The 25,285-nt window shown below is 33.9% G+C and overlaps 4 protein-coding genes across 13 annotated transcripts; 2 read left to right on the top strand and 2 right to left on the bottom strand.

Moving 5' to 3' along the window:
* The first annotated feature begins 1,825 nt into the window (after window positions 1-1,825).
* On the top strand, window positions 1,826-5,666 carry LOC7458177 (uncharacterized). Of its 8 annotated transcripts, none has more exons than XR_008058708.1 (4): window positions 1,826-2,102; window positions 2,195-2,261; window positions 2,354-3,186; window positions 4,889-5,666. XR_008058708.1 is itself a non-coding variant. In XM_024597043.2 (4 exons), exons 1-3 carry the CDS (start codon window positions 1,860-1,862, stop codon window positions 3,144-3,146), a joined length of 315 nt encoding a protein of 104 aa, XP_024452811.1. In that variant the 5' UTR covers window positions 1,826-1,859; the 3' UTR covers window positions 3,147-3,186; window positions 4,889-5,666. The 8 variants fall into 8 exon arrangements, 5 of the variants coding, with proteins under 5 accessions (XP_024452811.1, XP_052307155.1, XP_052307157.1 ...); XR_008058707.1 differs by lacking the exon at window positions 2,354-3,186 and adding an exon at window positions 4,449-4,678 and having other exon boundaries at window positions 5,032-5,666; XM_024597043.2 differs by having other exon boundaries at window positions 3,142-3,186.
* A 3,318-nt stretch (window positions 5,667-8,984) lies between these two features.
* Window positions 8,985-13,571, top strand: LOC7465866 (transcription factor EGL1). 3 transcript variants are annotated; one of them, XM_024597459.2, is made up of 8 exons: window positions 8,986-10,069; window positions 10,716-10,970; window positions 11,069-11,165; window positions 11,321-11,335; window positions 11,508-11,564; window positions 11,680-12,513; window positions 12,594-13,031; window positions 13,209-13,571. In XM_024597459.2, exons 1-8 carry the CDS (start codon window positions 9,945-9,947, stop codon window positions 13,290-13,292), a joined length of 1,905 nt encoding a protein of 634 aa, XP_024453227.1. In that variant the 5' UTR covers window positions 8,986-9,944; the 3' UTR covers window positions 13,293-13,571. The 3 variants fall into 3 exon arrangements, with proteins under 3 accessions (XP_052307441.1, XP_024453227.1, XP_024453228.1); XM_024597460.2 differs by lacking the exon at window positions 8,986-10,069 and adding an exon at window positions 10,363-10,530; XM_052451481.1 differs by lacking the exon at window positions 11,321-11,335 and having other exon boundaries at window positions 8,985-10,069.
* An 886-nt stretch (window positions 13,572-14,457) lies between these two features.
* LOC7465867 (gibberellin 20-oxidase-like protein) lies at window positions 14,458-16,547 on the bottom strand. The gene is made up of 2 exons (XM_002304463.3): window positions 16,025-16,547; window positions 14,458-15,882 (listed from the first exon to the last, which is right to left on the bottom strand). Exons 1-2 carry the CDS (start codon window positions 16,378-16,380, stop codon window positions 15,276-15,278), a joined length of 963 nt encoding a protein of 320 aa, XP_002304499.1. The 5' UTR covers window positions 16,381-16,547; the 3' UTR covers window positions 14,458-15,275.
* A 2,067-nt stretch (window positions 16,548-18,614) lies between these two features.
* Window positions 18,615-22,347, bottom strand: LOC7458178 (uncharacterized). Its single transcript, XM_002304464.4, has 6 exons — window positions 21,652-22,347; window positions 20,888-21,138; window positions 20,411-20,786; window positions 20,172-20,303; window positions 19,905-20,080; window positions 18,615-18,965 (listed from the first exon to the last, which is right to left on the bottom strand). Exons 1-6 carry the CDS (start codon window positions 22,195-22,197, stop codon window positions 18,842-18,844), a joined length of 1,605 nt encoding a protein of 534 aa, XP_002304500.1. The 5' UTR covers window positions 22,198-22,347; the 3' UTR covers window positions 18,615-18,841.
* Between the last annotated feature and the right edge of the window lie 2,938 nt (window positions 22,348-25,285).

The raw sequence follows: 25,285 nt of genomic DNA on the forward strand, positions 1-25,285 counted from the left end.
ATTAAATAGCTCCACAGAGCATAATATGGGACATTTTAATTTACATATGTTTCTTAGTTTAATGATTTGGTATTTAATTAGCGTTAGAATATCTATTCAACATTTATCAATGTAAAAATCCTCGATCTATTTTATCAAGCATATATATTAGATTTCGAGTTCATAATAGAAAATATCTTGCTGCCACAAACACAATAGTAATGTTTACATCATTTTTTTATGTTAAAAATATTATTGTCCAACCTGCAATAAAGTGTGTGCTATTTATCTAGTACTAAATAATTGGCTAACGCTATGATGTGGATTGAACCAAAAAAAATTGAATGTAAAAATATAATATTTGGGCATTCCCAATGTGTTTTAAAGAGCAAATTAAAACAAATTATGAATCTCATTCTCTAATCAATACAATATTAATTGATGAAAATGAAGAAAATTAAATCAAAAAAAATTAAATTAAAAAATTAAAGGACCTTGAAAAAATAGCACCTACATGTAATAAGATCATATTTGTTTTTGCAAAACCAAGTATCAATCTAATACCAGGATTTTGTTGAGATAGTGATAGCTACTTTGAAAACAAATTAAAATAAATTTGGAAGCACATTTACCAATCAATTTTTTTTCACAAAATTGAATCCCAACCCAATGTCATAATGTTTTTTTTAGACTACGATGACCCCGTAAAAAAAACAAATTATAAAGTCAATTCTTAAATAAAACTAGGTGGGGGTTGATATAATATGACCCGATTAACTTAGTGAATTTAAAGGTAGCCTGATCGAATTGATGGATCCAAAAACAACTTGAACGACTGTTAAAAACATCGAATGATTTAAAAAAATTTCACGACAATATTTGTTTTAGATTCCAAGACAATAACATTCTAGATATCATGTTTTTTTTAATTATTGAGATATTGATATATTGGCTCAACCCGGGTTAACTTGGATTAACTTGCCAAGTCGGTGACTCAAGTCATGAGATATTAATATATTAGATCAAGCTGAGTTAACTCAGAAAGTGGTTTCTTTTTGGAAAGTTGTTTCCTTGAAAAGTGGATTCCTGTAAAGTGAATTATTTTCTAATTTTTTGTAGTATTGTGAAAAATAAGTTGAAAAATACTTTCCAGTGTTTGACCATGTCATGAAAAATAAGCTGAAAAATAAATTGTTAATATTTTTTCTCAAGTTTATTAAAACAATAAAGAACAAATCTTACAAATTAAAAAGTTAAATGAGAATAAAATTGAAAAAAAAAATCTAATTTCATAAATTATCTCAAATAAAATAAATAATAATTAAAATAATAAAGATCAAATGTAACAAATAAAAAAGTTAAAAGATGATGAAATTAGAAAAAAATTATAATTTCATAAATTATTTCAAATAAAACAAGAATGAGGATCAAATCAGATAAATAAAAAATTTCAATTAAGAAAATGATAAGAAAAAGACAAATAACAATCATAAAAATAAGAACCAAAATTGATATAAAAATCAAATTAAATCAAATTTTAAAGGGTAAAATTAAAAAAAAAAATCAAAACAAAATATATAGCAACAAAAAATTTGAGGATCAAATTTAATATAATCAACAAATAAGATGATATTTTTAAATTTTTTATAATTTCTAAAAAGTGTTTTTCAAAAATATTGTTTGAAAACCAAATCAATTTTTACTTTAATTAAAAAGTATTTTTTAATAGTAAATAAATACAAAAAAAAAATTAAAAAAAAATCACTTTCCGAGCCTAGAACGGAAAGATCACTGAAGTCTCCAGCTAAGCGCGTAAATACATAAATAAATACAAATCTCCCTTTGCTTTTATTTTATTTTTTGTCTTTTTATCGCGGGAAATGGAAGAAGAAGCGGCAGCAGCAACTCAGAGAGATCAATCAACTGATACGGAAACGGTAATCATACAGCCAGACCTCGATCCACCGTCCTCGTGCTCAGATGAACCCAATAGCACTGAACCGAAATTCAATTTGAACCAGAGCGAGATCTTCAAGGCACTAGAAATCGTCGAGAGAGACGCTCTAGCCATTGCCTATAGCTTCACTTCTCTCTTCTCTTCACTTCTTCTGGCTCTCTCTGAGGTGATCTTTGACTCTTCTTCTAGTAACTTTCTGTCTGGTGCCCGTGAAAAGAACGGAAGTGAAGTATTTTTTATTTTTTTTGAAAATTGTAGGCTGCTAGTACATCAGTAGATCACATGCAATGTTTTGGTGATGCTGCTGGTCGTCTTCAAGAATCTGGTAAAGATAATTAGATTTTTATTTTTAAGAAATTGATTATTATTGTTATTAATTGTGAATTGTTTTATTATTATGATCGTTGTATTTTGCAGTGCTTGATGCAGCAACGAATGTTAGGTTTGATTAAGAAAAAGAAATAGGTTGCAAAATTGCGTGATATTGAATTTATCTTTTTGTAGGAGAAATATTAATAGTCGACAGAGAACAAGATTAAAATTTTCTCTGATGATGATTAAGAAAGGGGGCAAGGTTAAAGTGACAAATTTTCGGAGTGTCTGATGATTGTAGATGCTGTTAGGAGAATTGGGAGATTAAAGGGTCTCACATAGGGTCTAGAATGGATGTTCGAGGGATAGAGAAATCTCCATGAAAAATTTGCTTTATTTTTGTTTTCAAAGAGATATCCTTCATCATGTTCTGAACCTGAATTTCACCAATATTATTCTACTCGACTTTTCCACCACCTTGTCGTTTCCCTCAATTGCTCCTGGGATCATGTCCTTGTGATCAGAAAATATAATCTAAAGTTTTGCCAGGTTTATCTATCTGCACAAGTATTTCACTATTCATGCTTTGAGAATCAAACATACAATTTGCACAAAGTTTTAATTTGCATTTGTCACTGCATTGCTCTGTCACCCTCCTCTGAGTACAAAAGAGAAAATAAAAACAGTGTTAAATAGTTTTCCACGTCTTTTGGAGATAACTGGTAAGAATGGTGACCCTCTAACTTGGCAAAAGATAGTTTCCTTTGTTGCCTAACTACTTAAGCAACCCAACTACATGTCTTAAAAATCTTTCTGTACATATGTTTTTGCCAATATTTCACGGTATGTTGAATATGAAGGACATTTGTTGCCTAACCTATTTCTGGATGCAGATTGAACTAGGTAATGAAGGACATTGACGCACTAGCCACTCAACTGTATCCTTTGTGTTTGTTTTCTTAGAATACTTGTTTGCTAGGCACATAGGGTGGTGTTTGACATTCCAGTCCAACAATACTTTTGATTGTTTTTTTAACTTTAAATTATTATTTTTTTGTATTTTTTTATTGTTTTAATTTATTGATATCAAATTTTTTTAAAAAATATTATATTGATATAGTTTCAAGCAAATAACACTTTAAAAATTAATCTTTACCGCACTTCTAAAAATCAATTACCCCATTCTATATTAAGCTGCATTTGGTGAACCAATAGGCTCATGGGTGTTCACGGTTCGGTTTGGTTTGGTTTGGACTAAAAAAACCAACTGAACTGAATTAGTTTGATTTTGAAAAATACAAATCGGACCGAACCGAAATCCGATTCAATCCGAACTAATTTGGTTCGGTTTTTTATAAAACCAGTAAACCTAATCTTGCCAAATATAGGCGCTTTTTAAATCTATAATATGATGGTTTATGCTTTATAGCTCTTTTTACACTATCAAGTGTTCATTTATGGCTAATATATTTGTGTTTTTTTCTCTCAAAATCATAAAAATAAAATTACTTGCCTACATGAAATAATGGTGTCAGAAAAATCAATAAGATCTAGAAAGTTGATAGTTTATTATTATTTATTTGTTTATGACTCATTAGCCCTACTTCCCAGTACGGGCTAAAAAACAAAAAATTAGGTGTATATAGTAATTTGATGATTTTCATTTCTCAAAAGTTATATATCAATATCCACAAGGTCAGCAATAAACCTTGATATCCTTGTGTAGAATAAGTCGTAGAGCTTTGGGTTAGAGGATCTACAATAACAAAAGGTAAATATCCTTGACAATTGTGTTCGGTAAAAATGCATAAAATTTAACTCAATAAATACTATATAATTACCTTCAAACAAAAAGAGAGAACATAAGAGAGAAGCCAGGGAGATGGAGAGTTGGGTTTGTGTTTGGCTAGATAGTGTGGGAAAGGAAGAATGAGATGGAGATGAGGCGTAGAGCAGATGAAAGGGAAATGAAGAATGAGAAAAGTATTCTTTGAGTGATGTTTTTTTTGTGAGGGGATTTTGTTAGAGTTAGGTTAATTTATACTTTTTTTTTTATTTTTGAAAATCAGTTTAATCAGTTTTTCATCTTAGATTAGTTTTTTCAATTATTATTTTTTTAATTTTTTTAGTTTTCTTGATTAATCGGTTTATTTTAAACAGTATTCATCTAACTTTCTCGGTGCCTCTTCCTATCATGGAGGCAACAAGATGCTAGGTGGGTCCTCCTTCTTTGGGACCCACATGGGCTCTACACAAGGCTTTGCATTCAGGATAGCGACTCTTTCGACAGATCAGAAATTTCTAAATTCTAATAGGGCGCTGTAACACTATGGTTTCCCTTTGCTTCTCGCCATGTCAGTATTCACGAGAACTATCTGTACAACTTCCTTCGCATCACACACTGGCTTTACTTGGGGAGTTTTGAATCTGGTAAGAAGGTAGCTCGTTTAAAGTTATGGGAAGATTGTTTTCTTTAAATCGATCATCTGGCTCCCTCACTGAGCACAACTGGTCATAAGATCATTCATAGGCATTCTGATTTCCATAAGCATGAACGATTGTTAAGATTAGTTCAATTGGTAACTATTTTCCCCTAGTAATTGAATTGATATTTCTTGACATTCCTAATTGGCTCTTAAGAAAAGGCAGCCGTTTCTGAATAATAGGAGTATTGTGTCAGTCTCTAAGAACCATTGCCCTGGTTTTCAGCTATAAGAGCTTAGAGTGATGAGGTTGATGCTTTGTCATCATCGTGACATCAAGTATTGTTCATTTCTTTTCAGAGATGAATCAGCTTGAGTAGCCTTCACTTTTAGTCAACATATTGAAGTCCAATCCAGACTGCAAAAAGGGAGAAGAATGCTCAACTGACCGCATGATGAGTTGGTTTGCTTGATCGATGAGTAGACTCGAGCCAATTATCGGAGAGATGATGGAGGCGCTCTTAGCTGCGTTAATTCTAGTTTCTGGGATTCAGGATGGCCACTTGGTACAGGCCCATGTAAGAGAAAAGCATGATGCCTTCTTCAGTAGCGCGAAATTATCGGTGAGGGGACCGTGCCCATGAAGGTAGCTGGGAGCATAACAGGCTTGGTTCTGGCTAGAGTTTGCAAATGATTGTGCTAAAAAGTAATAGCCTTTTTTCGAAACCTTTGTTCCCCTTTTGTCCTAGACAAACGAGGAACACGTTAGTTGTATTTCTTTTCACTCCATAAGAGTTTGAATATGTTTCATATTAACCTCCACCTAGGCCATCTACCAAGCTGCACAAGGGAAAAGGAAATGAACGAGCTATTATAGCTTAATTTCGATATTAGATAGAATTTTTATTTTTTCCCTTCTCATATTACAACACCAGTTAATTCAGTAGCATGCCCCAATTTTAATAAGAAACTCTACATTCACTTGTGAGATGCAATTTATCTGCTCCGTTGTCTTTCATCGACCTAACCTTCAAATGATTCCGGCGTCACTGTTATTTTCAATAGTTGTGGGCACACCACCGTCAGTCCTCTAATTAATTACTATTCAATTAATTGACTTGATTGATAGCTTAGCGAAGCATTACCCTCCAATCACGTGATTAAAAACAAGTATATATTAATTTTAAAGGGTGTAGCTCAACGGGTCAGGTTCTAAGTTTGCTTCTTAGAGATCACCAGTTCGAGCTCTACAAATTTCAAGGCCACTGTAGGCTTAAATAATCGTTAACTTCAGGACCCATGAGATTAATCGAGACATGTATAAGTTGGTCTGAATACCCATGTTAATAATAATTAAAAAAAAAGTATATATTTCAAATCACAAAAAGTGGCCTCGTCCATGTATTGTTGAATCTGGAGTGGTGATGCTGATGCCATGCCACCCACAAATATTAGAATTGTCACCCTGGCCGCGGCCCACTGCCCACTGCCCACTGCCCACTGCCCACTGCCTGGTTTGGGTAAACAATCAACATTATTGTTAAAATAACGACAACAGTTACATTGATCCGTCCGTTTTTGGACCACTTAAGTCATTACTTCTTATTTGTGTATTGGCCATTTCTCATTGTCACAGTCATGAGTAAAGATGTGAAGGGTGAGGGTTGAATTTTCAGAGCAGTAATTGTTTTTTTAATTTTTTTATTTAAAAATAATATTTTTTAAATTTATTTTTGATATTAGTGTATTAGAATGATTTAAAATTTTTATTTGGGCTGTAATCCCAAACGGGGGTAAGAGTTGATGTTTGGATGGGTATCGTGCATGGTCAAGACACCTGCATCTAGTGATTCAATGGAGGTTCAAGGTGTTTTTATTGACCATGACTAAAATGACCCCCTATAACTATTACGAAATCGAGCTACATGAAGGTTATTTTAGTGATTTAAACAAACATAAACATGGCAATAACTACTCTCCCTTTCACCTGATGGAGGCCCAAAATAAATTATAGAATTTTAGATTTTTACCACACGTACGTAGACAAACTACTCCTATTAATTAATAATAATAATAAAATACCCTTTTGTATTGAAAACATTATTTCCATTCTAGCTATCCAAGCTACATACAATTTATTCCAAAACCTATTTCCTATATATATATATATATATATATATATATATATATAGACACACACACGTTCACGAGCTCTCTTAAAATGATCACACATTAACCAACACATGCACGTGTTTTCAGTTCTTTAAAACTAATCCATTTACAAGTATTATTAATCCTCGATAGCAGCACGAGTTCTTCGTATTCAAGCAATTTAATTTTGAGAACTCTATGTTTTATTTTTTTTTTTTGTTGAATATTATTTTAATTGATTGTTTTTATAATTGTATTTTGTATTAATTTGGACGAGAATTTAAACTCTCCAAGCTTTCTAATCTCGACAGCAACAATGCCTCTCAGAGCTTAATTATTACATAAGAGTTTAAATTAATCACCATGCATCAACGAGGGAATGAGGCATATACTATTATATATATGCCTCATTGGTGGAAAATCAAAAGGTGGCTGTAGCCGGTGAGATAGCATGCACCAACGGTGGCTGGGAATATATTTTGACGAGGATTTTGCTTGAGATAAATTAAAGTTTGTGTTTGCTAGGGTTTTTGTATTTTTTGCTTCTTAGTTTTAAGTTTTTTTATGAGATAAAATTATTTTAATTTGAGATCGTAATATCTTATAGAAATTAAGAAAAAAATCATGAATTTTATTTTCCGACCAGCTCAATATTAAATAAGAATGAAATAAAAAAATAAAAAAATTAAAGGGATCATAAACTAAAAAGAAAAAAACACCAGGTTTGATGGGTAAACCTACTAAACCCGTGAATCGGGTAATCTGAATCAATACGTCAAACCCGCAAACCAGGTAATGGACCATGCTGGGATTAATAACTTTTTTTTTTTCTATCTAAACTATTATTTATTTAACTATATGATAACAAAAATAAACGATCGTAAAATTGAGCGTCAAACCAATATTAAGACCTTTTTTTAAGATTATGATAACTTTATAAAAAGTCAAACGAAACAAATTATGAAACTCAATTCTCAATCAACCCAATATTAAAGGATGAAATCGAAAAAAATAAGTTTTAAAAAAGAAAAGTTAAACTCACTAAACTCGTTAACAAGTTCATGAACTTTCTAAAATTTAATAACATGTTTTTTTTTCTAAAACTATTTTTTTAACTATATGATAAAAAAAAATCACGTAATTGAGTTCAATTATAAAAAAAGGTGCCCTACTAAACTATCGAATCGGGATAACTATAGTTACCTTACTGAACTCTAAATCATTGAATAAATTCAGTAACCTAGTTTTTTTTAAATTATTTTTTATTTAACTATTTTTTAAAAAAATAGACTATACAGTGATGATAATATATTTTTCTGATATCAATCCGATACTGAAATTTTTTTTTATTACAATAATCATATAAAAATTAAATTAAAATAAATTATCAATTCTAAAATACCATAAACTTAAATTAAAAAAATTAATGACAAAAAAAAACAAAAAAAAATCAAAGGAATCTATATTCTATAGTGCTAATTGGTGGGTACGGAAAACAATGTTTTCCTGCACCTTTTAACTTTATAATTAATGAATTCGTGAAGCTTAGCCCATGTCAATTCCGATGGTGTTGACAGAGATTCAGGCCGTCCTGTTCTTGTTGAAGTGGCATTTCACAATTCAATACACATGCTTGACTTAAACATCCAGAGGACAAATTCAAGAACAACCCAACAACCCGTCAATTTTACCTTGTTTTTATTTTTCTAACTAAAAGACCTTGATGATAATCACTTAAGACCTCCGTAGCCCGCTCCAACTTCTTTGATACACGGTGCTTAGATGAAATGGCTGATAATCACACTGAACTCCAACTTTGGTACACTATTATTTTCCTTTGTGCAGATGCAACAAGTAGAGATTAAATATAATTCTACATTCTTGGCGAGAGAAGTAGAGTGTACTCTCTCTCTCTCTCTCTCTCTCTCTTCCTGCATGACAGAAGAATGTACTAAATTCATTTTTAAATTACCATAATAAATATTCTTGGTTTTTCTTACTTAATACTTCAATTTTCACCAAATCCCACTATTAAAACACATACTTGGTACAGCATGATCTCACCATTGCTTGAATGTTCATGGCCCCACCATCGCATCATCTACATTCTCGCTCGCTCTCTCTCTATAGTCCCTTGTTGGAAAAAACTTCGGATGCAAAAGAAGACAATCTTTCTTTCTTTGTAATTGTTTTATGTACATATTTTGTTGTTTTAAGCTCTCAACACAATGAAGAAATGAAGCCAAATTAAGCACTTCATTTTTACACATGGAAAGTGAATGAGACAAGTGCTCTTTACAGCATGTGTTGAAGCTCTTTTGTCTTAAAGCAAACCATAGTGCATCTCTCTCCGTATCTGCTCGCCATAGGAAGTATTTTGAGCTGTTTTTTTGGTGAAAATAATTTCACAAAGTTCAAAAAGAAGAAAGTTGTTTTGTGTGGACAGTTTTGTAGGTCCAAGTGTCTCAGTTTTCTGGGTCCGTGAGGACTCAGATCCTTTAATAGGCTCTTAAATTGGTTCTTTTGTGTTTTCAAGAGATTAAAAAAATAAGAATAGGAAAAGGGAGATGAGTGGGTGTATTCATGAATTTTTCATCCATTCATGAGCTTCTCCTTCTTGGGTTTATTTTGATAAGGCTAATATAATAGAATATTAGCAGCAATAATTTAAATCACCATATTGAGAGTAGAATACAAGAAAAATCATACTTCCATTTATTGTCCCTTTCCTTATTAAAGCTCGTGTTTTGTCTCTTGTTTCATAACAGGAGATAGCTTAATTACTACACTCCTCTAGAGAGGGGACCTTGGCCTCCGAAGAAGTATGTTTTTCACTCCTGCTAAAAAGTTGAGCAAGAGCTTTTTCTGTGGTTAATTTTCAAGCTTCATTACTACTCACAAATTCCAACCTTGAGTTTCTTGTCTTTGTAGTTTTCTTGAACAAACCCACCTTTTGTATTCAAGAATCAAGATTTAAAGCATATGGTTGTTCAGATACTGAAAATTCCGTTGTCAAAGTTTCTAATGTTTAGAAATGCAGAAGAGAGATTAAAGCAAGATCCTTTTTTTTTTCTTTTCTGATCTGATAAAAGAGGTGTGCTTTATCCTTTTGAGCTTAAGATATGGCAAATGAGCTCCGTAACCAAGAGAGACTACCAGACAACCTCAAGAAACAGCTTGCTCTTGCTGTGAGGAGCATTCAATGGAGCTACGCAATCTTCTGGTCAAATCCAACTGGACAACCAGGGTACTAATTAAACCTTTTTATATCTCTATTTCCTTTGTTTGTATAGGTGCTAATTTTTTACTTTGTTTTTAGAACTTGTTCTTTTTGCAGCTAAAAGAAATCTTTTTTTCAAGAATCTCGCGAAAGAAATTTTCTATGCATTGTTTGCGATTTTTGAGAAAGCGAGTCAGCTTAAGATTCTGGGAGTTCAGTCACATGTTGGAATTAAGTGCAGGGAGTTTACTTTTCAGAAAGAGTAAAATACATGTTTCATTTTGTATGGTTAGAGTGAAATCTGGTTTTTTTTTTTTTTTGTGAGTAACTGTGCAAGTGGTACTGATTTTGACAAATGGTTTGCATTGGTTTTGTGAATTGAAATTTAGGTTTTAGCTTTAAAGGAATCCATCCCTTTCTCAAATTTTGGAGCCACATTTTATGGTACTTGATTAAGATAACAAAAGAACATAGCATTTATGATGAAGGTATCTCATTCTTTCAATGGGAAGCATTTCTTTTTTTGACTACCTTGGAGAAGAGGTAGTCTATTTGTTTTGCGTGTTGATTATAGCCATGAGCCGTTTAATCATATAGGAGCTAGCTCATGCTCATAGCTCTAATGCATTATTTGTTCATGTTCTTATCACTGGTAAATGTGAATGTTTTGTAGGGTTTTGGAGTGGGCTGATGGGTACTACAATGGAGATATTAAGACACGGAAAACAGTTCAATCCATAGAGCTTAATGCAGATGAATTGGGTTTACAGAGAAGTGAGCAATTGAGAGAACTCTATGAGTCACTGTCGGCTGGTGAAGCCAATCCACAAGCGAGGAGACCTTCAGCTGCATTATCCCCAGAAGATCTCACTGATACGGAGTGGTATTATTTGGTTTGCATGTCCTTTGTATTCGACAATGGCCAGGGGTAACTTCATTTTCTTTGCCATTTGCTGAACAAGGCCTTTCAATTTATTCCTTTTTAGAGTTAAATCGTTGTAAATTCTTCTTCCGAATTGTTCATAGCTTGCCAGGAACAACATTAGCAAATGGTCACCCTACCTGGCTATGCAACGCTCCTTCTGCAGATAGCAAAATATTCAGCCGCTCTCTGCTAGCTAAGGTTAGGATTCTGTTTCCTTTCAGAGATCTTATTTCATTTCCGAATAAAAGTTGTACTCATTACACATACTCAAAATGATAGAAGAAATTAAATATTTTTTTTAATATTTTTGGTTCTTGTTCTATGATGGGAATTGTGGCAACCATAACCCTCAGAGTGCATCAATTCAGGTACCGATTCTACCTTTTTCCTACTAGAATTCCAGTATATAGGCACAAGCACACAGCAGCGTGCTTTTACCAAATGCATAAGATCCTGTATGAAAGAATATCAAAGCTTGTAAAACTAGTAAAACTGGATTATACCAAAACCTGAGCAAACATTTCCTTTTTAAACTTTCAGACTGTTGTATGCTTTCCATTTATGAGAGGAGTTGTTGAGCTGGGTGTGTCTGAGCAGGTAATACTACTGTCAGATTTCTATTTAGAATACAATCAACTACTGATTTGTTGTCCGTGTATTACAATTACCAACAGATCAAGTCATGTTTCTTCATTGTAATTTGTTTCTAAAGGTTTTGGAGGACCCAAGTCTCATTCAACACATCAAGACTTCATTCTTGGAGATCCCATACACAGTAACTGCCAATCATTCTAGTGCAAAAAGTGACAAAGAGCTTGCCTGTGCCACTTTCAATCGTGAAATACATGACACCAAACCTGTTCCAGTTATACGATGTAGAGAACTAGACACACTTTCCCCTGATGACAATTCAAATGATCAGGCAGCCACAGATTCTATTATGGTTGAAGGGCTAAATGGAGGAGCTTCCCAAGTGCAAAGTTGGCAGTTCATGGATGATGACTTCAGCAACCGTGTTCATCATCCCTTGAATTCTAGTGACTCTGTATCTCAAACCATTGTAGATCCTGTGATGCTTGTTCCTTTTCTGAAGGATGGAAAGGTAAATGGCCAGAGTCTTCAGGACATTCAAGACTGCAATCACAAGAAGCTGACTGCATTGAACCTTCAAAGCGATGATTTGCATTATCAAAGTGTTCTCTCGTGTCTCTTAAAGACCTCCCATCCATTAATTCTTGGACCCAATGTCCAGAATTGTTATCAGGAACCGAGCTTTGTCAGTTGGAAGAAAGCAGGATTGATGCATTCTCAAAAATTGAAAAGTGGAACTCCGCAAAAACTACTAAAGAAGATACTGTTTGAAGTTCCTCGGATGCATGTTGATGGTTTGCTGGATTCCCCGGAATATAGTAGTGACAAAGTTGTAGGTGGCAGGCCCGAGGCTGATGAAATTGGCGCAAGCCATGTATTATCAGAGAGGAGGCGAAGAGAAAAGCTGAATAAAAGGTTTATGATTCTGAAATCAATTGTCCCTTCAATCAGCAAGGTAGTTAAAAATTCTGTTCCCAAAAGTTTTTGGCCTCGAATAGCAAAAGTCATAGATTAATTTTCTCCTTGTTTGTGCAGGTTGATAAAGTATCTATACTAGATGACACAATTCAATACCTTCAAGAGCTTGAAAGAAAGGTTGAAGAGTTGGAATGTAGGAGGGAGCTTTTAGAGGCAATAACCAAAAGAAAACCTGAAGATACTGTGGAGAGGACATCTGATAACTGCGGCAGCAATAAGATTGGAAATGGTAAAAATTCGTTGACAAATAAGAGGAAGGCTCCTGACATTGATGAAATGGAGCCAGATACCAACCATAACATATCAAAAGATGGTTCAGCTGACGATATAACTGTCAGCATGAATAAAGGGGATGTTGTAATCGAGATCAAGTGTCTTTGGAGGGAGGGAATATTGCTCGAGATAATGGATGCAGCGAGCCATCTCCATTTAGATTCTCACTCAGTTCAATCATCCATCATGGACGGGATTCTTTCGCTGACTATCAAATCAAAGGTATGGACTCAAAATCACACAATGGAAGTCACCGTCTTTATATCATGTGCCTTGTAAGAAAATGGCCACATAAAGACAACCCATGATATTTTCAACAAAAAATATGATCCAATGAGGTAACTTGATGGTTATTATTAGCATCGATTCCTTACTGTAATGTCAATGTGTTTATTGCAGCACAAGGGATTGAATGCTGCATCAGTTGGCACAATCAAACATGCCCTTCAAATGGTTGCTGGGAACTTGTTTTCGAATCGATGACTGTATGATTAGTATTCACTGCTTCAGTCGTAAGATTCTGTGTTGTGGAGGGCTTCATAGATCAGAGCTAATGAACATAGAATTTCCTCCACGTAGAGTAGTCCAATAAACAGAAAATGCACTTATTCCGAACATTTATGACTAATAAACATTTATGTTTTGTACGTGTATGGAATAGTGGATTACTTGTAAGATAAGTGGCTTCAATGATGTCACATCAAAGGATCGAAGGGTGTACAGCCGAGAGAAATAAAGATATGAAAGTAAAGTTTTGATCCACTGAATTTCGGCAGGTGCATTTGTTATGGCCTTGCATTCCGTTTTATGGATCATGAAAGAAGGCACCATCTGATTTGTTCAAAATCTGGGACGTGGACAAGTCCAGTTTGCTTCGAAGAAGAACAAGTATTTAGTGGCGTTGAGACAAGTAAAGGCCCTTATCACTTCAAGTAGCCTATACGCCGAGAAAGAAGCTGAGTTCACCACCAAGGTTTTTGACTAGAAAATCGGTCTACACAGCTCATGGAAGCCTGGCTTGGGAAGATAAATAGATAGATGACAGGAAAAGAGAGGTCGTATTATGATTTGTTTTAGTGCTCATCGTGTAAAACATGCGTGGAGAACAGTAAGCAACCCTGAGTACCTCGCTAGTATTATGAACAGTAAACATGCGTGGAAAGAAGTGTTCTGGCATTATTAAGCAAAGCATAAACCATAGTTTCATACAGTCGATCTACTGCAAAGCTTTTCCTAGATGATTTTTAGACACAGGTTGAAGTTGAACAGGTGGCCCACCAAATCTAGTCAGGGTAATGGAGGCGAACTCCTTGTTTCTGGTTTCCAAATAACAGTGGTGTGCTCTGTAAACTCATCAAGGCAGCTTAAAAAAGAGAGAGTCCATGAAATAATAAATAATTTAATGTTTTTAACCAGTGGTTGAAAAAAGAGAAGCTCAATAGGGCTTAATTACAGGATCTGACACGCAATAATACTAGCCTACAGTCCACGCTTTTCATATATGATTTTGTTTTAAATTGAGCATGAATTGTGGAAATATATCAAAAATATAGTATTTATTTGATTTTACGCCCCTGAAACGCTTAGAATCTTCTTTATATAACGCCAATTTACTCACAAAAATTTTCAAGCTATAAACACAGAGGAATACAGCGATGAAGAGCGTGGTTTAAACACCTCATTGACATGAGCATTAAACTTGGAAACCAAAATGTTTTGGAATTACAATATGGCGAAAACTGACAAAAATATTAATAAAAAAAAGAACTGGCCTGCCTTTCTTTTCCAACTGCCGGATAGTTTCTAAGAAAAATATTATTTATGAAGGCTTGTAAATCATGGAATTGGCCATCATTACTCATTTTGTTTTCAAAGATTTCCTTTGGTCTGCCCAGATCTTACCACTTGTCTTAGTGGCAATCAGCAATCATCTTTAAGAATCTTTTACGTAACTCTACAAAGTTTTTCCTGATAAGACAATCGATATGTGCTAGGGACCAGTCACAGAATACTTTATATATATTACTAAATGCTGTAAACCACCTGCTGAGAGTAAAGTGGGCGTGAACTGTGCGTAGGGTAGAGTATCATCATTCCCAGATCTCCATTTGGTCCCAAGAGCAATCAAGCAGAGCAGGAAAACGAGAAAAGAGAAGAAAACGACAGAAAATCCACCCGGCTGATATGCTAGTTAAACAATGCAGGAAGAGTAGAATATCAACACCATTGCATACTCACAGCTCAATCCATTACATCACAGATTATTTTATTTTGTTCTTTCCTTTTCCTTCGCTTGCCTTTGTTTTTTCCACACTACGAACCACGCGATTCCTGCTCAATCCATTGGCATCTTGAGCCCATCCAGGTTCCCTATCCAGCTTTAGTTTTGCTCCCACAGAATCAAGAATTTCACAGACCATTTACTAACATAAAAAATTCAGATTATCCAAGCAAACGAATAACCTGCTACATTCGAAGTGTGACCCCTGCAAAATCTTTTACGGTGTACCCAATTTTCTCAAATTTACCTTCCTCGTTACTCTCTCTAAATTTCAGATAATCCAAGCAAACGAATGACTTGTAAATCCTCTGGTTTCCTTCCTCCACAACTTCATCTGGGGCCAAGATCACCTTCTCATCCTCGAAGCACCAAAAGAAAGCGAGAGAAAGGCGATTTACTAAACGCTTTAAAACAACCCGGTGTTCGGATGATCTTAACCTTCCATTACTCCAAGCCTGCAACAGATCTCCAATGTTAACAACAAGAAGATCCTCACATGGAGGTATGTCCAGCCATTCTCCTTCCTTGGATCTCATTTGCAGCCCACCAGTCTCATCCTGATAGACGATGGTTATACAGCTCATATCAGTGTGCATTCCAAGCCCTTCAACCTCCCTTTCTTCCACATCCTTCGGTGGTGAATAGTTTACAACCCTGAAATAGCCATGACAATTGCTGAATTCTGATTCACAAAACTTCCTGTCACAACCATCTCCCAAAGTCATCACTAAAACCTCGATGATTCTCTTTGACAAGTCGATCATCTTGTTTCCATATTCCTGTAATATCTCACTGCGCAATTGAAAAGTGACAAGGGCAGTTACATATAAAAGATGCTTAGTCGACACTGAAAACATCAGAAACTATTGCAAACAAATAGCACTGAAAACTATGGTTTAAAAATATGAAGCCTGGAGATGTAAAAAGATTGTACCTAAATTCGGAGTTTTGTTGACTAAAGAGTTCATCAGCAGAACGCTTAGCAGACGCAAAGAAATCTGGTCCAGACACTATCAGGCTTTCAAAATAAGGTGAGGCTATGAAATGAGGAGTGTAGGTTTTTAAGCATGATGATGGACCGACTTTGAGCTTGGAATCTGCGGGGAGGCTAAAGATATGTTTCGAAAGTGTGCAAACTTTGCTGAACAAGTTTCTTGAGATACCATGATTGGTAACATAAAAGAAGCCCCATTCTTGACAGGCTTGAGAAAGGGAAGATAAAAATGAGAGGTTCACAGGTTGGGATAAATCTAACACAGGAAGCTCTACAGAAACATGCAGTTCAGCCATTATATACTATAAAAGGCTACGATTCTTTAGTTGCTTGAAGCACTAGGCTAGAGGGTAGGCTACATATAGGTAGGGAGCAGAGCTAAAAAGGAATTTTCACATTATTTATTGCTTCAAGTTTTCAAGTTCACAGCTGGATAAATTCTTCTTCCAGAAATAATACAGGTAAATTGAGGCCTTTAATAACTGCTACCACTAAGCATTGCATACCATGGATTTCAGGATGAATGGAGATCCAAGCACCACATTTACAACAAAAGTAAACAATAGCCAAGTGTTTCACCGTGTCACGATGAAACTATGATTTTACCTATGGCAAAATCAGTTGGCTTTGTTCTACTAGCAGAGATATTTTTTTTTATGGAATTCATTAGTCTTTATAATAAAAAATAGGATTAGATTGTTTTTTTTTTATATTTTTATTATAAGGTAAAATTATTTTATTATTCTTAACAGCAAAAACTTCTAAACTTTGGTCAATTGAACTTCTAATCTTCAACTTAATTTTCAAACAATTAAATTATATCATTGCCTTTTGAATGTAAAAACTTTGTCTTTGATTAAGGAGGAGTTTTTTGTCTTTTTTATATTTGATTATTTGATAATTATTAAGTATCATTGGACGCAACACGAGGATTTTGTTAATAAACAAAAAAAAGAAAGTTTGGAAGCACATGAATAGTATCCAACAAGTTTGGATAGCATGTGCGGCGTCATCCATTGCCCAAAACCTTGCTTTTAGGGCAACAACCAAAGCATCTCGATGTTCCCTCCACGTACAAGTGACGTCATATAGTGTGTGTGATCTTTTTTTTCTCTCTCTCTCGTACTTGATTTTCATCATGAGATTTGTTGTCCTAAAGATTTTGTCTTTATTCTCTTTATTACAATCTAGCTTATTTAGAATAATTTATGAAGTTATGGATTTTTTTTTAATTTCATCCCTATTCCCTTTATTATAATCTAGTTTATTTAGAATAATTTATGAAGTTAATGATTTTTTTCGGTTTCATCCACTAACATTTTGTTATTTTGTTCATTCACTTTCCATGGGATTTTTTTTTGGTTTTAAAAGTAACAGAAGTTAACTTAATTCTTTTTCCGGCAATCTAGTTTTTTTAAAATGAATTTTATATTTTAATTAAATTAAATTAAATTAATTATGTTAGTAAACATGAAGTGCTTGATTCATTGTTTTTGTTTTTATTTACTTTATGAGTCATTGATCTAATAGCACATATGACCTTTTTTTATTACGAAATTTTAAAATTTTCTTACTTATTTTAAAACATTAATATTAATATTATCAGCACTGGCATTTACCTAGCAACTACTATCAGTGGGTTAGGTATAAAGAGAGAAGGCAGTGGGAGCGGCCCATCTAAATCAAAACTTTTGGAGATAATTTATAATTAAATCAAACCATAATCAGCATAATTGTGGAGACCACAGGCCATTATCACCGATCAATATCTCTACTGCTAATGCTCCTACCATTAGAGCTAGTGACAAGAACGCATGCCAAATACATAAAGACCACAACAAAGTATCTGAAGATACTACTTTACAAGACAAGAATATCAACTGTGGAAAGGCAGAGTTTCAGCAGATTCAACAAACCAGTCCATGTCAAGGAAATGGACATGGCATGCTGTCTACTAGAGCAAGCACTTCTAACGAATAAAATCCTGATATCCAACACCCATAGATAACAAGACATCAGAAAGATCTTTAGGGTTTAGAATTATGAGCAATAGGCAGAGATTGCTGTTTTGATTATTGAAGTTCCATGGCAGGTTTGACTGCTATTCACCAGGCAATGATCTAGGGCACTATAGCAGAGCAAGAAAAAAAAAAGCACCAGAGAAGAAGAATATCTTCACAGACTTCCTACAAATCACATTATAACTAAAATCCTTTTACACTTTTAACCTAATGACATAACAAGATCCACAAGATGGTAAATAATAAAAGCAGGCTCCAACAGGAGTGCATTACAAGAACACCTTTGGCAAAATAGAAGCATTAAAAAACATAGACCTGCTGCAAACTTAAATAATAAAAGCACCCAAGACATTTTCCCCTTGCTGCCCTATGAGTTGCAGATTGCAAATAAGTTGCCACACCATAGAATAGATGTTGCATTGCCCATATTGGGCAAGACCCGAAATTTAACTTTCATAGGCAAGTAAAGCAACACAAGAATAAAACTAGGTATTGTAAGCCATCACAGATAATAATTAAATATAATGATCACTCTTATAAAATTTCAATTGAATGTCTAAAAAGTATCATCCGTCCATTAAATAGAGATTCTAGCGACATCATGCAGTAAAAGAATCACATCACTTATCAACTCTACTCGTTCGCCGCCCAGCTAATCAATGAATTTGGGGCCGAGAGCAAGCAATGACTGGACTTATCAACTCTACTCATTTGCCTCGTGCATCCAAGATTTGCATCATTCCCACTCAATTGTTGACGGAGGCTTTGATGTGATGTCTTGAACAACTCGGTTTACACCTCTTACACTATTACAGATTTTTCTGGCCACGTCATCAAGGAACTTGTGTTCAAAATAGTACCTGTAATTTCGCAATTCAAATATAGGTGTAAGAGTGCTTATTAATACACAGATGAAACAACAGCAATGGATGCATAAATTTTTGGCAAGATAGAATGCCTAAATAACCAATGATCATTTCTCACTAGTAAAGACAGACCATGCTCTTCTAAATTTCCCACGTCTGTTCTGACCACTTCCCATCCTAGAAAAATCTTAAGCTTGGAGTCTTGTACCATTACCATGTAAGAAAAAAATGTTGGTAATGCAAATAAGAATTGTAAATCCCTTTATCCCACAAATATTAGCAAGCCAAGAAAAAACTCAATAATGAAAAATAAAGAAAAGGAAGTTTTAAAGAGATAGTTAGGCATGCATATGTGAAAGGGCACAAATCGTACAATCTGAGTCTACCCAAAAAATACATCTAAATTAGGGGTGATCATTTTCGGTTCGGTTCGGTTCTTATCAAAAAAAGTAACCAAACCGAAATTAATTTTTTTTTGAAAAAAAAAACCGAAACCGGGTCAAACCGACCGGTTTCGGTTCGGTTCGGTTTTTTAGGGCAAAAACCGGTTCAAACCGGTTTGGCTCGGTTTTTCCGGTTTTGGCTCGGTTTTTTTTTTTTTTTTCGGTTTCGCTCGGTTTTTCCGGTTTGGCTCGGTTTTTTTCCGGTTTTTTGTCGGTTTCGGTTCGGTTCGGTTTATCCGGTTTTTTGTTTATAAAACCGAAACCGAACCGAACCGGCTGGTTTTTTCAAAAATTTAATTGGTTTAATCGGTTTTTTTTTTTCGGTTCGGTTTTTTCGGTTATTTTTTTTCCGGTTTTCTCGGTTTAATCGGTTTTTTTGCTCACCCCTAATCTAAATCTTGAACATTTTATAGGTTGCCCAGGACACACAAACACCCACGTCAAAGAGTCATAAGAAGGTCAAAACATATAGCAACAAGAGAAGGCTCACCAATCAGCTGTCATTCCATCTTGACTCGTAACAGCTCTAAGAGCGACAACATGAGAATGAGTTCTTTGATCACCTTGAACTCCAACTGATCTAACAGGAAGAAATACTGCAAAAGCTTGCCAAATCGAATCATATAGCCCAGCATCCTTGATGGACTGAATAAAAATCTCGTCAACCTGAAAAGGCATCCAAAACAGTAACTTCCAAAAAGTATAAAAGAGCAAAAATGATGGATTAGGTTCGGCTCCAGTGATAAACAGTATATACCTGGCGGAGGATATCTAAAGCATTGCCTTCAGTTACATCACCCAAGACTCGTACGGCAAGGCCAGGACCAGGGAAAGGGTGGCGCTTCAGAAATGCATCAGGAACATTCAAGATTCTTCCTAGCTGACGAACCTTTTCAAATGAAAAGGGAGAAAGTTATTAAAAAAAAAACTATTGCAAAAAAAGCAATGCAATGCAAAAAACAAAAAAAAAAAGACAGCAAAAAGTTTAATCAATACCTCATCCTTAAATAAAAGTTTAAGTGGTTCAATGAGCTTCAATTTCATGTCCTTTGGAAGCCCTCCAACATTATGATGGCTCTTGATAGTGTGAGAGTGGGTTCTTCCAGATCCAGGAGGTGGGCAAGATTCAATAACATCTGGATACAAGGTCCCTTGGACCAAGTACGCAGGTTTCTTTCCCAATTTCTGCTCCAACTCATGGGCAAAAGCATCAAAGATGCTAATAAACTCCTTTCCAATAATTTTCCTTTTCATCTCAGGATCCACCACGCCTTTCAGCTTACTAAGGAATTCATTTGATGCATCAACACAAGTAACCGGTAGATGCAGATCACTTTCAAAAGTTTCCGCAACACGTTCTCTCTCTTTATATCTACATGACATAAAACCATGATATATGGAAAAAGATTTCGGTGGGAGATGCCAGTCACGTAGTTAATGGAAAAATGGAAAAGGAGAGGTGGTTGCCCTCACCTCAATAAGCCATTATCAACAAAAATACAATGAAGCCTATCTCCAATTGCCTTGTGAACAAGAGTTGCAGCAACTGTGGAATCCACACCCCCTGACAATGCACATATGACATGCTCTTCAGGCCCCACTGCGTCATTGATCACCCTGATTTCTTCATCCAAAACATTTTCCATGTTCCACCCTGGAGAGACTCCACAAACATCAAACAGGAAGTATCGCAGTGTATCCATGCCCTCGGGTGAATGAGTCACCTGCAGAATATTCAACAGTTTCAGCATATACACCATGCCAACAAATGATAAAACAAAGTAGTCTCCCACTATCACCCTACGCAAGTTCCAAAACATTAACCACGGCAAAAGGATAGAAAACAATCAATTTTCTGAGTGTTATTAGCTTACGCTTGGCTAATCACGTAGCCAGTCAAAGAATAACAATCTCCCTCCTAGTTTTATCTGAAAACCATGCTTGACCAACATACAAAAATTCCTATACTAGAATAACAATAAACTTTACACACATCAAGCTCATTGCATAAAGTCACCCTAACCATTTACCGAATTAAGATTTCTTTGCAAACTGCTTCACATAATAAAACTTATCAATTAATGGCATCTAAATGTTTCAAATTTAACTAAATGTCAGGCAACACTTTAAACATAAATGGTACTTCAGAACTCACAAAAATCCATTCAATTACAACAACACTAAAACAACCTCAAAAATCAAAATAAACCCAAATATCGAATTCAAACCCAAGTTACCTCCGGATGATACTGCAAGCCAAAAAACCTCATTTCTCTATTTTCAACTGCGGCAACCGCCCCTTGTTGACTCCTAGCCACAACTTCAAACCCATAAGGCAACTTAACAGTCTCGTCACCATGACTCATCCAAACAACCTGCTTATCCCCAACTTTCTTATTTCCAAAAACACCCAAATTCTTCTCCACTTCAATCTCCATCCTCCCATACTCTTGCCTTTGACCAACATCAACTTGACCGCCCAATCTTTGCACAATCAATTGCAGCCCATAACATACCCCCAACACAAAGATACCACCTTTTTGAGCCCACTCGACAAACCCAGATGGGAAAGTTGGTGAATTGGCAGAATGGACCGAGTGGGGTCCACCTGAGAGGATAACAACTTTGGGGTTGTGTGAAGTTATGGTTTCTAATGAAGAAGTGCCTGAGATACAGAGAGAGAAGATGTTCAGGGACCTGATTCTTCGTGTAATTAAATGAGTGTATTGTGAACCGTAGTCGAGGATAAGTACTAGGTCTGATTTCACTGCTTTTGGGTCCATCTTGGTGGTGGCGGCGGCGGCGGAGTCGATGGCGATGATGGTGTCGGCTGAGGTTTTTGAGACAGTGATTTGGTTTCAAAAGGGCAGGGGACGAGACGGCATATAGGGTTTATGAGAGTTGGCGGGGTGAGGTGGGGTTTAGCTGTTTACTGGTACGTTGGCCGCGGATCAGGGAAAAAAAAATTAAAACACAATAAAAAACATTTAGACATTTATAACGTGTCTCCTAAAAATTAGATTAAAAAAATCTAGACATTAATAACGTATATTAAAAAAATATATATATTGAATGATTTTTTAAAATAGTAAAATAAAATTTTAATGGATATCTTAATAATCTTGACATTAATAATTTAAAAAAAAATAAAATAAAAAATTTAATTCTTAATTAATTTAATGTTAAAGGATAAAAGTGATACAAAATAATACTTAACTAAAAAAAAAACTTAGAGTTAACAAAATAACTCGTTATGGAAGTCATATGCATCCTTAATTTTCATTTAATTACACAATAATAAAGTGCATGAGAATTTTTTTTGTATGAAATATTTTTTAAAAGGAAAAAATATATATTAAACGTGTGTGACTGAGATAACATTAGTAGATCATTGATAAAAAAAATAGTGAAATTGTTTTTTTTTTTTTTTTTACTTTTGAGCTAAAAAAAAAATAAGCATTAATAACAAAGGGTTATATTATATATTTTTTTTTAAATCGAGGGACAAAAAATATTAAAAAAAACAAATAATAGCTTGAATGTTACGGATGAACCCATTAAACCTATGACTCGGTTCATGAATTTAATTAGATTCAATAATTTTTTTATTAATTTTTTCAACTCGAACATAAAACAACAAAATTTAAGGAAAAAAAAGGAGCCCAGGTACATTGGGCAAAAAACATCAACCCAACCTATGCTTCTGAACCTAGTTTTTTTTTTAAAAAAATTTCTTATTGGGGTGGACGATAGGTTGTTTACCTTGTTTTTTTTTTTTATAAATATTATAGCAGATGACAGGTCGTCTGCTTTGTGCAGAATTCGGCGACCTGATCGTTGGAAAAAACAAAGAGTTTTTTTTTTGTTTTAAAGTTATTTTTTTTACTCAAAACACTTCGATAAACATTTCCATGACCTAAAAAACAAAAAAAAATAGCTTAAAAACTGAAATCAACTGAAATCCAAAAACATTCACATAGTCAGATCTGCCTCCTCAAGCAAGAAGAAGAAGAAAAAAAACTATCTATGTGAAACTCTCCTCATTAAATAGAATATATATTGACACCAATTTCAACTATTTTGATGATCAAAATCATTGTTAACTGCCATTTTCTCTTTTTTCATCAAAATTAGGCAAACCTCTCTCTCTCCTCTAACAAAATTAAATGACTAAAAAATAAGAAAAATAAACTTTGATATCAAAATTAAATTTCTGAAAAACTTAAAAGATTGATAACCTTTAAACTAAATTTTTTAAGGGACTACAATAAACCTTGTATAAAATTTGAAGACACCACTTAGTTTAACCGTGTTTTTCACTTTGATCCTATCTTTCAATTTAATCATTTCTTAAAAAACATGCGAGTGTTAATTTGAGTTTAAAAGGGCTCAATTGTGTAAAAAAAAAATAAAATTCAATGATCAAATTAAAAATTAAAAAAAAATCATTACTCCAATCCACAGTTATTTATAAAAGAATAAACAGTGATTTTAGCTATAGCAAAAACACGACAAGCTTTGGTTTTTGTTAATTTGTATCCATTTTTTGAAGTGGATTATTTTGTTTAACTTGTCATTTGGTCAGCTTGGTTCGGGTTTAGAGCATTTGACTGTGTGAGAGGCTTACCGTTTCTAGTTTTTTGTTTTTGTTTTTTTTTTTTTTAAAATTCACGTGATATTTTCAATGCATGTTTGACTAGCAATTGAGATCAGACAAAGTTATAAAGGATTTCCTTGCATCTTTTTTTTATTTGATATTGATATAAATATTAATTTACAATAGAAATGCATTATAATTTTACAATCTACTTTTGGATCATATAATATTATTTTCAAAATCATATTTGAAAAATTCAAATATAAAATTACTTTAATCCGAAACTGTAAAACTATTCGTTTAAAAAAGCAAAGGAATTCAAAAACCATGAATTGTTTATTTGTGATGAGGTCGTGAAAAATTCCAGACATGATTGTGCTTTTAACGGGCTGCGTCTTTGGATAGTGGAGTGATTTGGGCATTGTTCATGAGCTTTTCTATAAAATAAATTCCTTAATATGTGAATCTATGATATTTAAGTTAATAAATATAGAAGAAATGTAGTATCTGAAGAGAGTTTATGTAAGGAAAGAGTTTTTATAAATGTCTTATTATGATATGTTTGCGTTAAAAATTATTTTGTAGTTGATTTCAGGTTCGGTACATATAAAAAATCAATCCAAATATTGTGTTTGCTTAGTTTGGGTTATCTAAGTTTTATTTCATTAGTTTTTTTATTTTTATAATATGTTTTGTATCGTTTATATTTCGAACAAATTTATTTTTAGTTTTTTTGTATTCATAACTTTGTATCGATAGTTTTAAATTTTTATTGCCTTTTAAATTTATATATTATTTTGGATTGCGCTACTAAGTTATTAGTTTTTGATTTGTTGTGAATTAGTTCCTTAAAGAATTGAAATTTTGAGATTGAGAGGTAAAAGTAAAAAAAAAAATCATATTATTTTAAAAAGCTAAAAATTTAAGTGAAACATGAGAAGACTAACATCTATCTAGTGTAAACATACGATAGAGTTTATAAAGATATATTTTGTTGTTTCTAATATAATTTTTAAATTTTAAAAAAATTAACTAAAAATAATTGTCAAAGAATAAAAATAATTCGGAATGTGATTATTTAGCTATGTAACAATAATTAGAGACGGTGAACATAAAGTTTGGAGAAGTTATGAATAAGACGAATAAATGAAGAATCAAAATAGCTAGCCTTCGAGATAAGCTGGTCCATAGGATCAAAACTGCTGAAGACAAACATTATCCTGAGAATTCAAAATGTTTAATGGAATTTGGAAGCTTCATTTATGTACATTAGT

Source organism: Populus trichocarpa, chromosome 3, assembly GCF_000002775.5.
Source record: "Populus trichocarpa isolate Nisqually-1 chromosome 3, P.trichocarpa_v4.1, whole genome shotgun sequence".
In the NCBI taxonomy this organism is placed as follows: Eukaryota; Viridiplantae; Streptophyta; class Magnoliopsida; order Malpighiales; family Salicaceae; genus Populus; species Populus trichocarpa.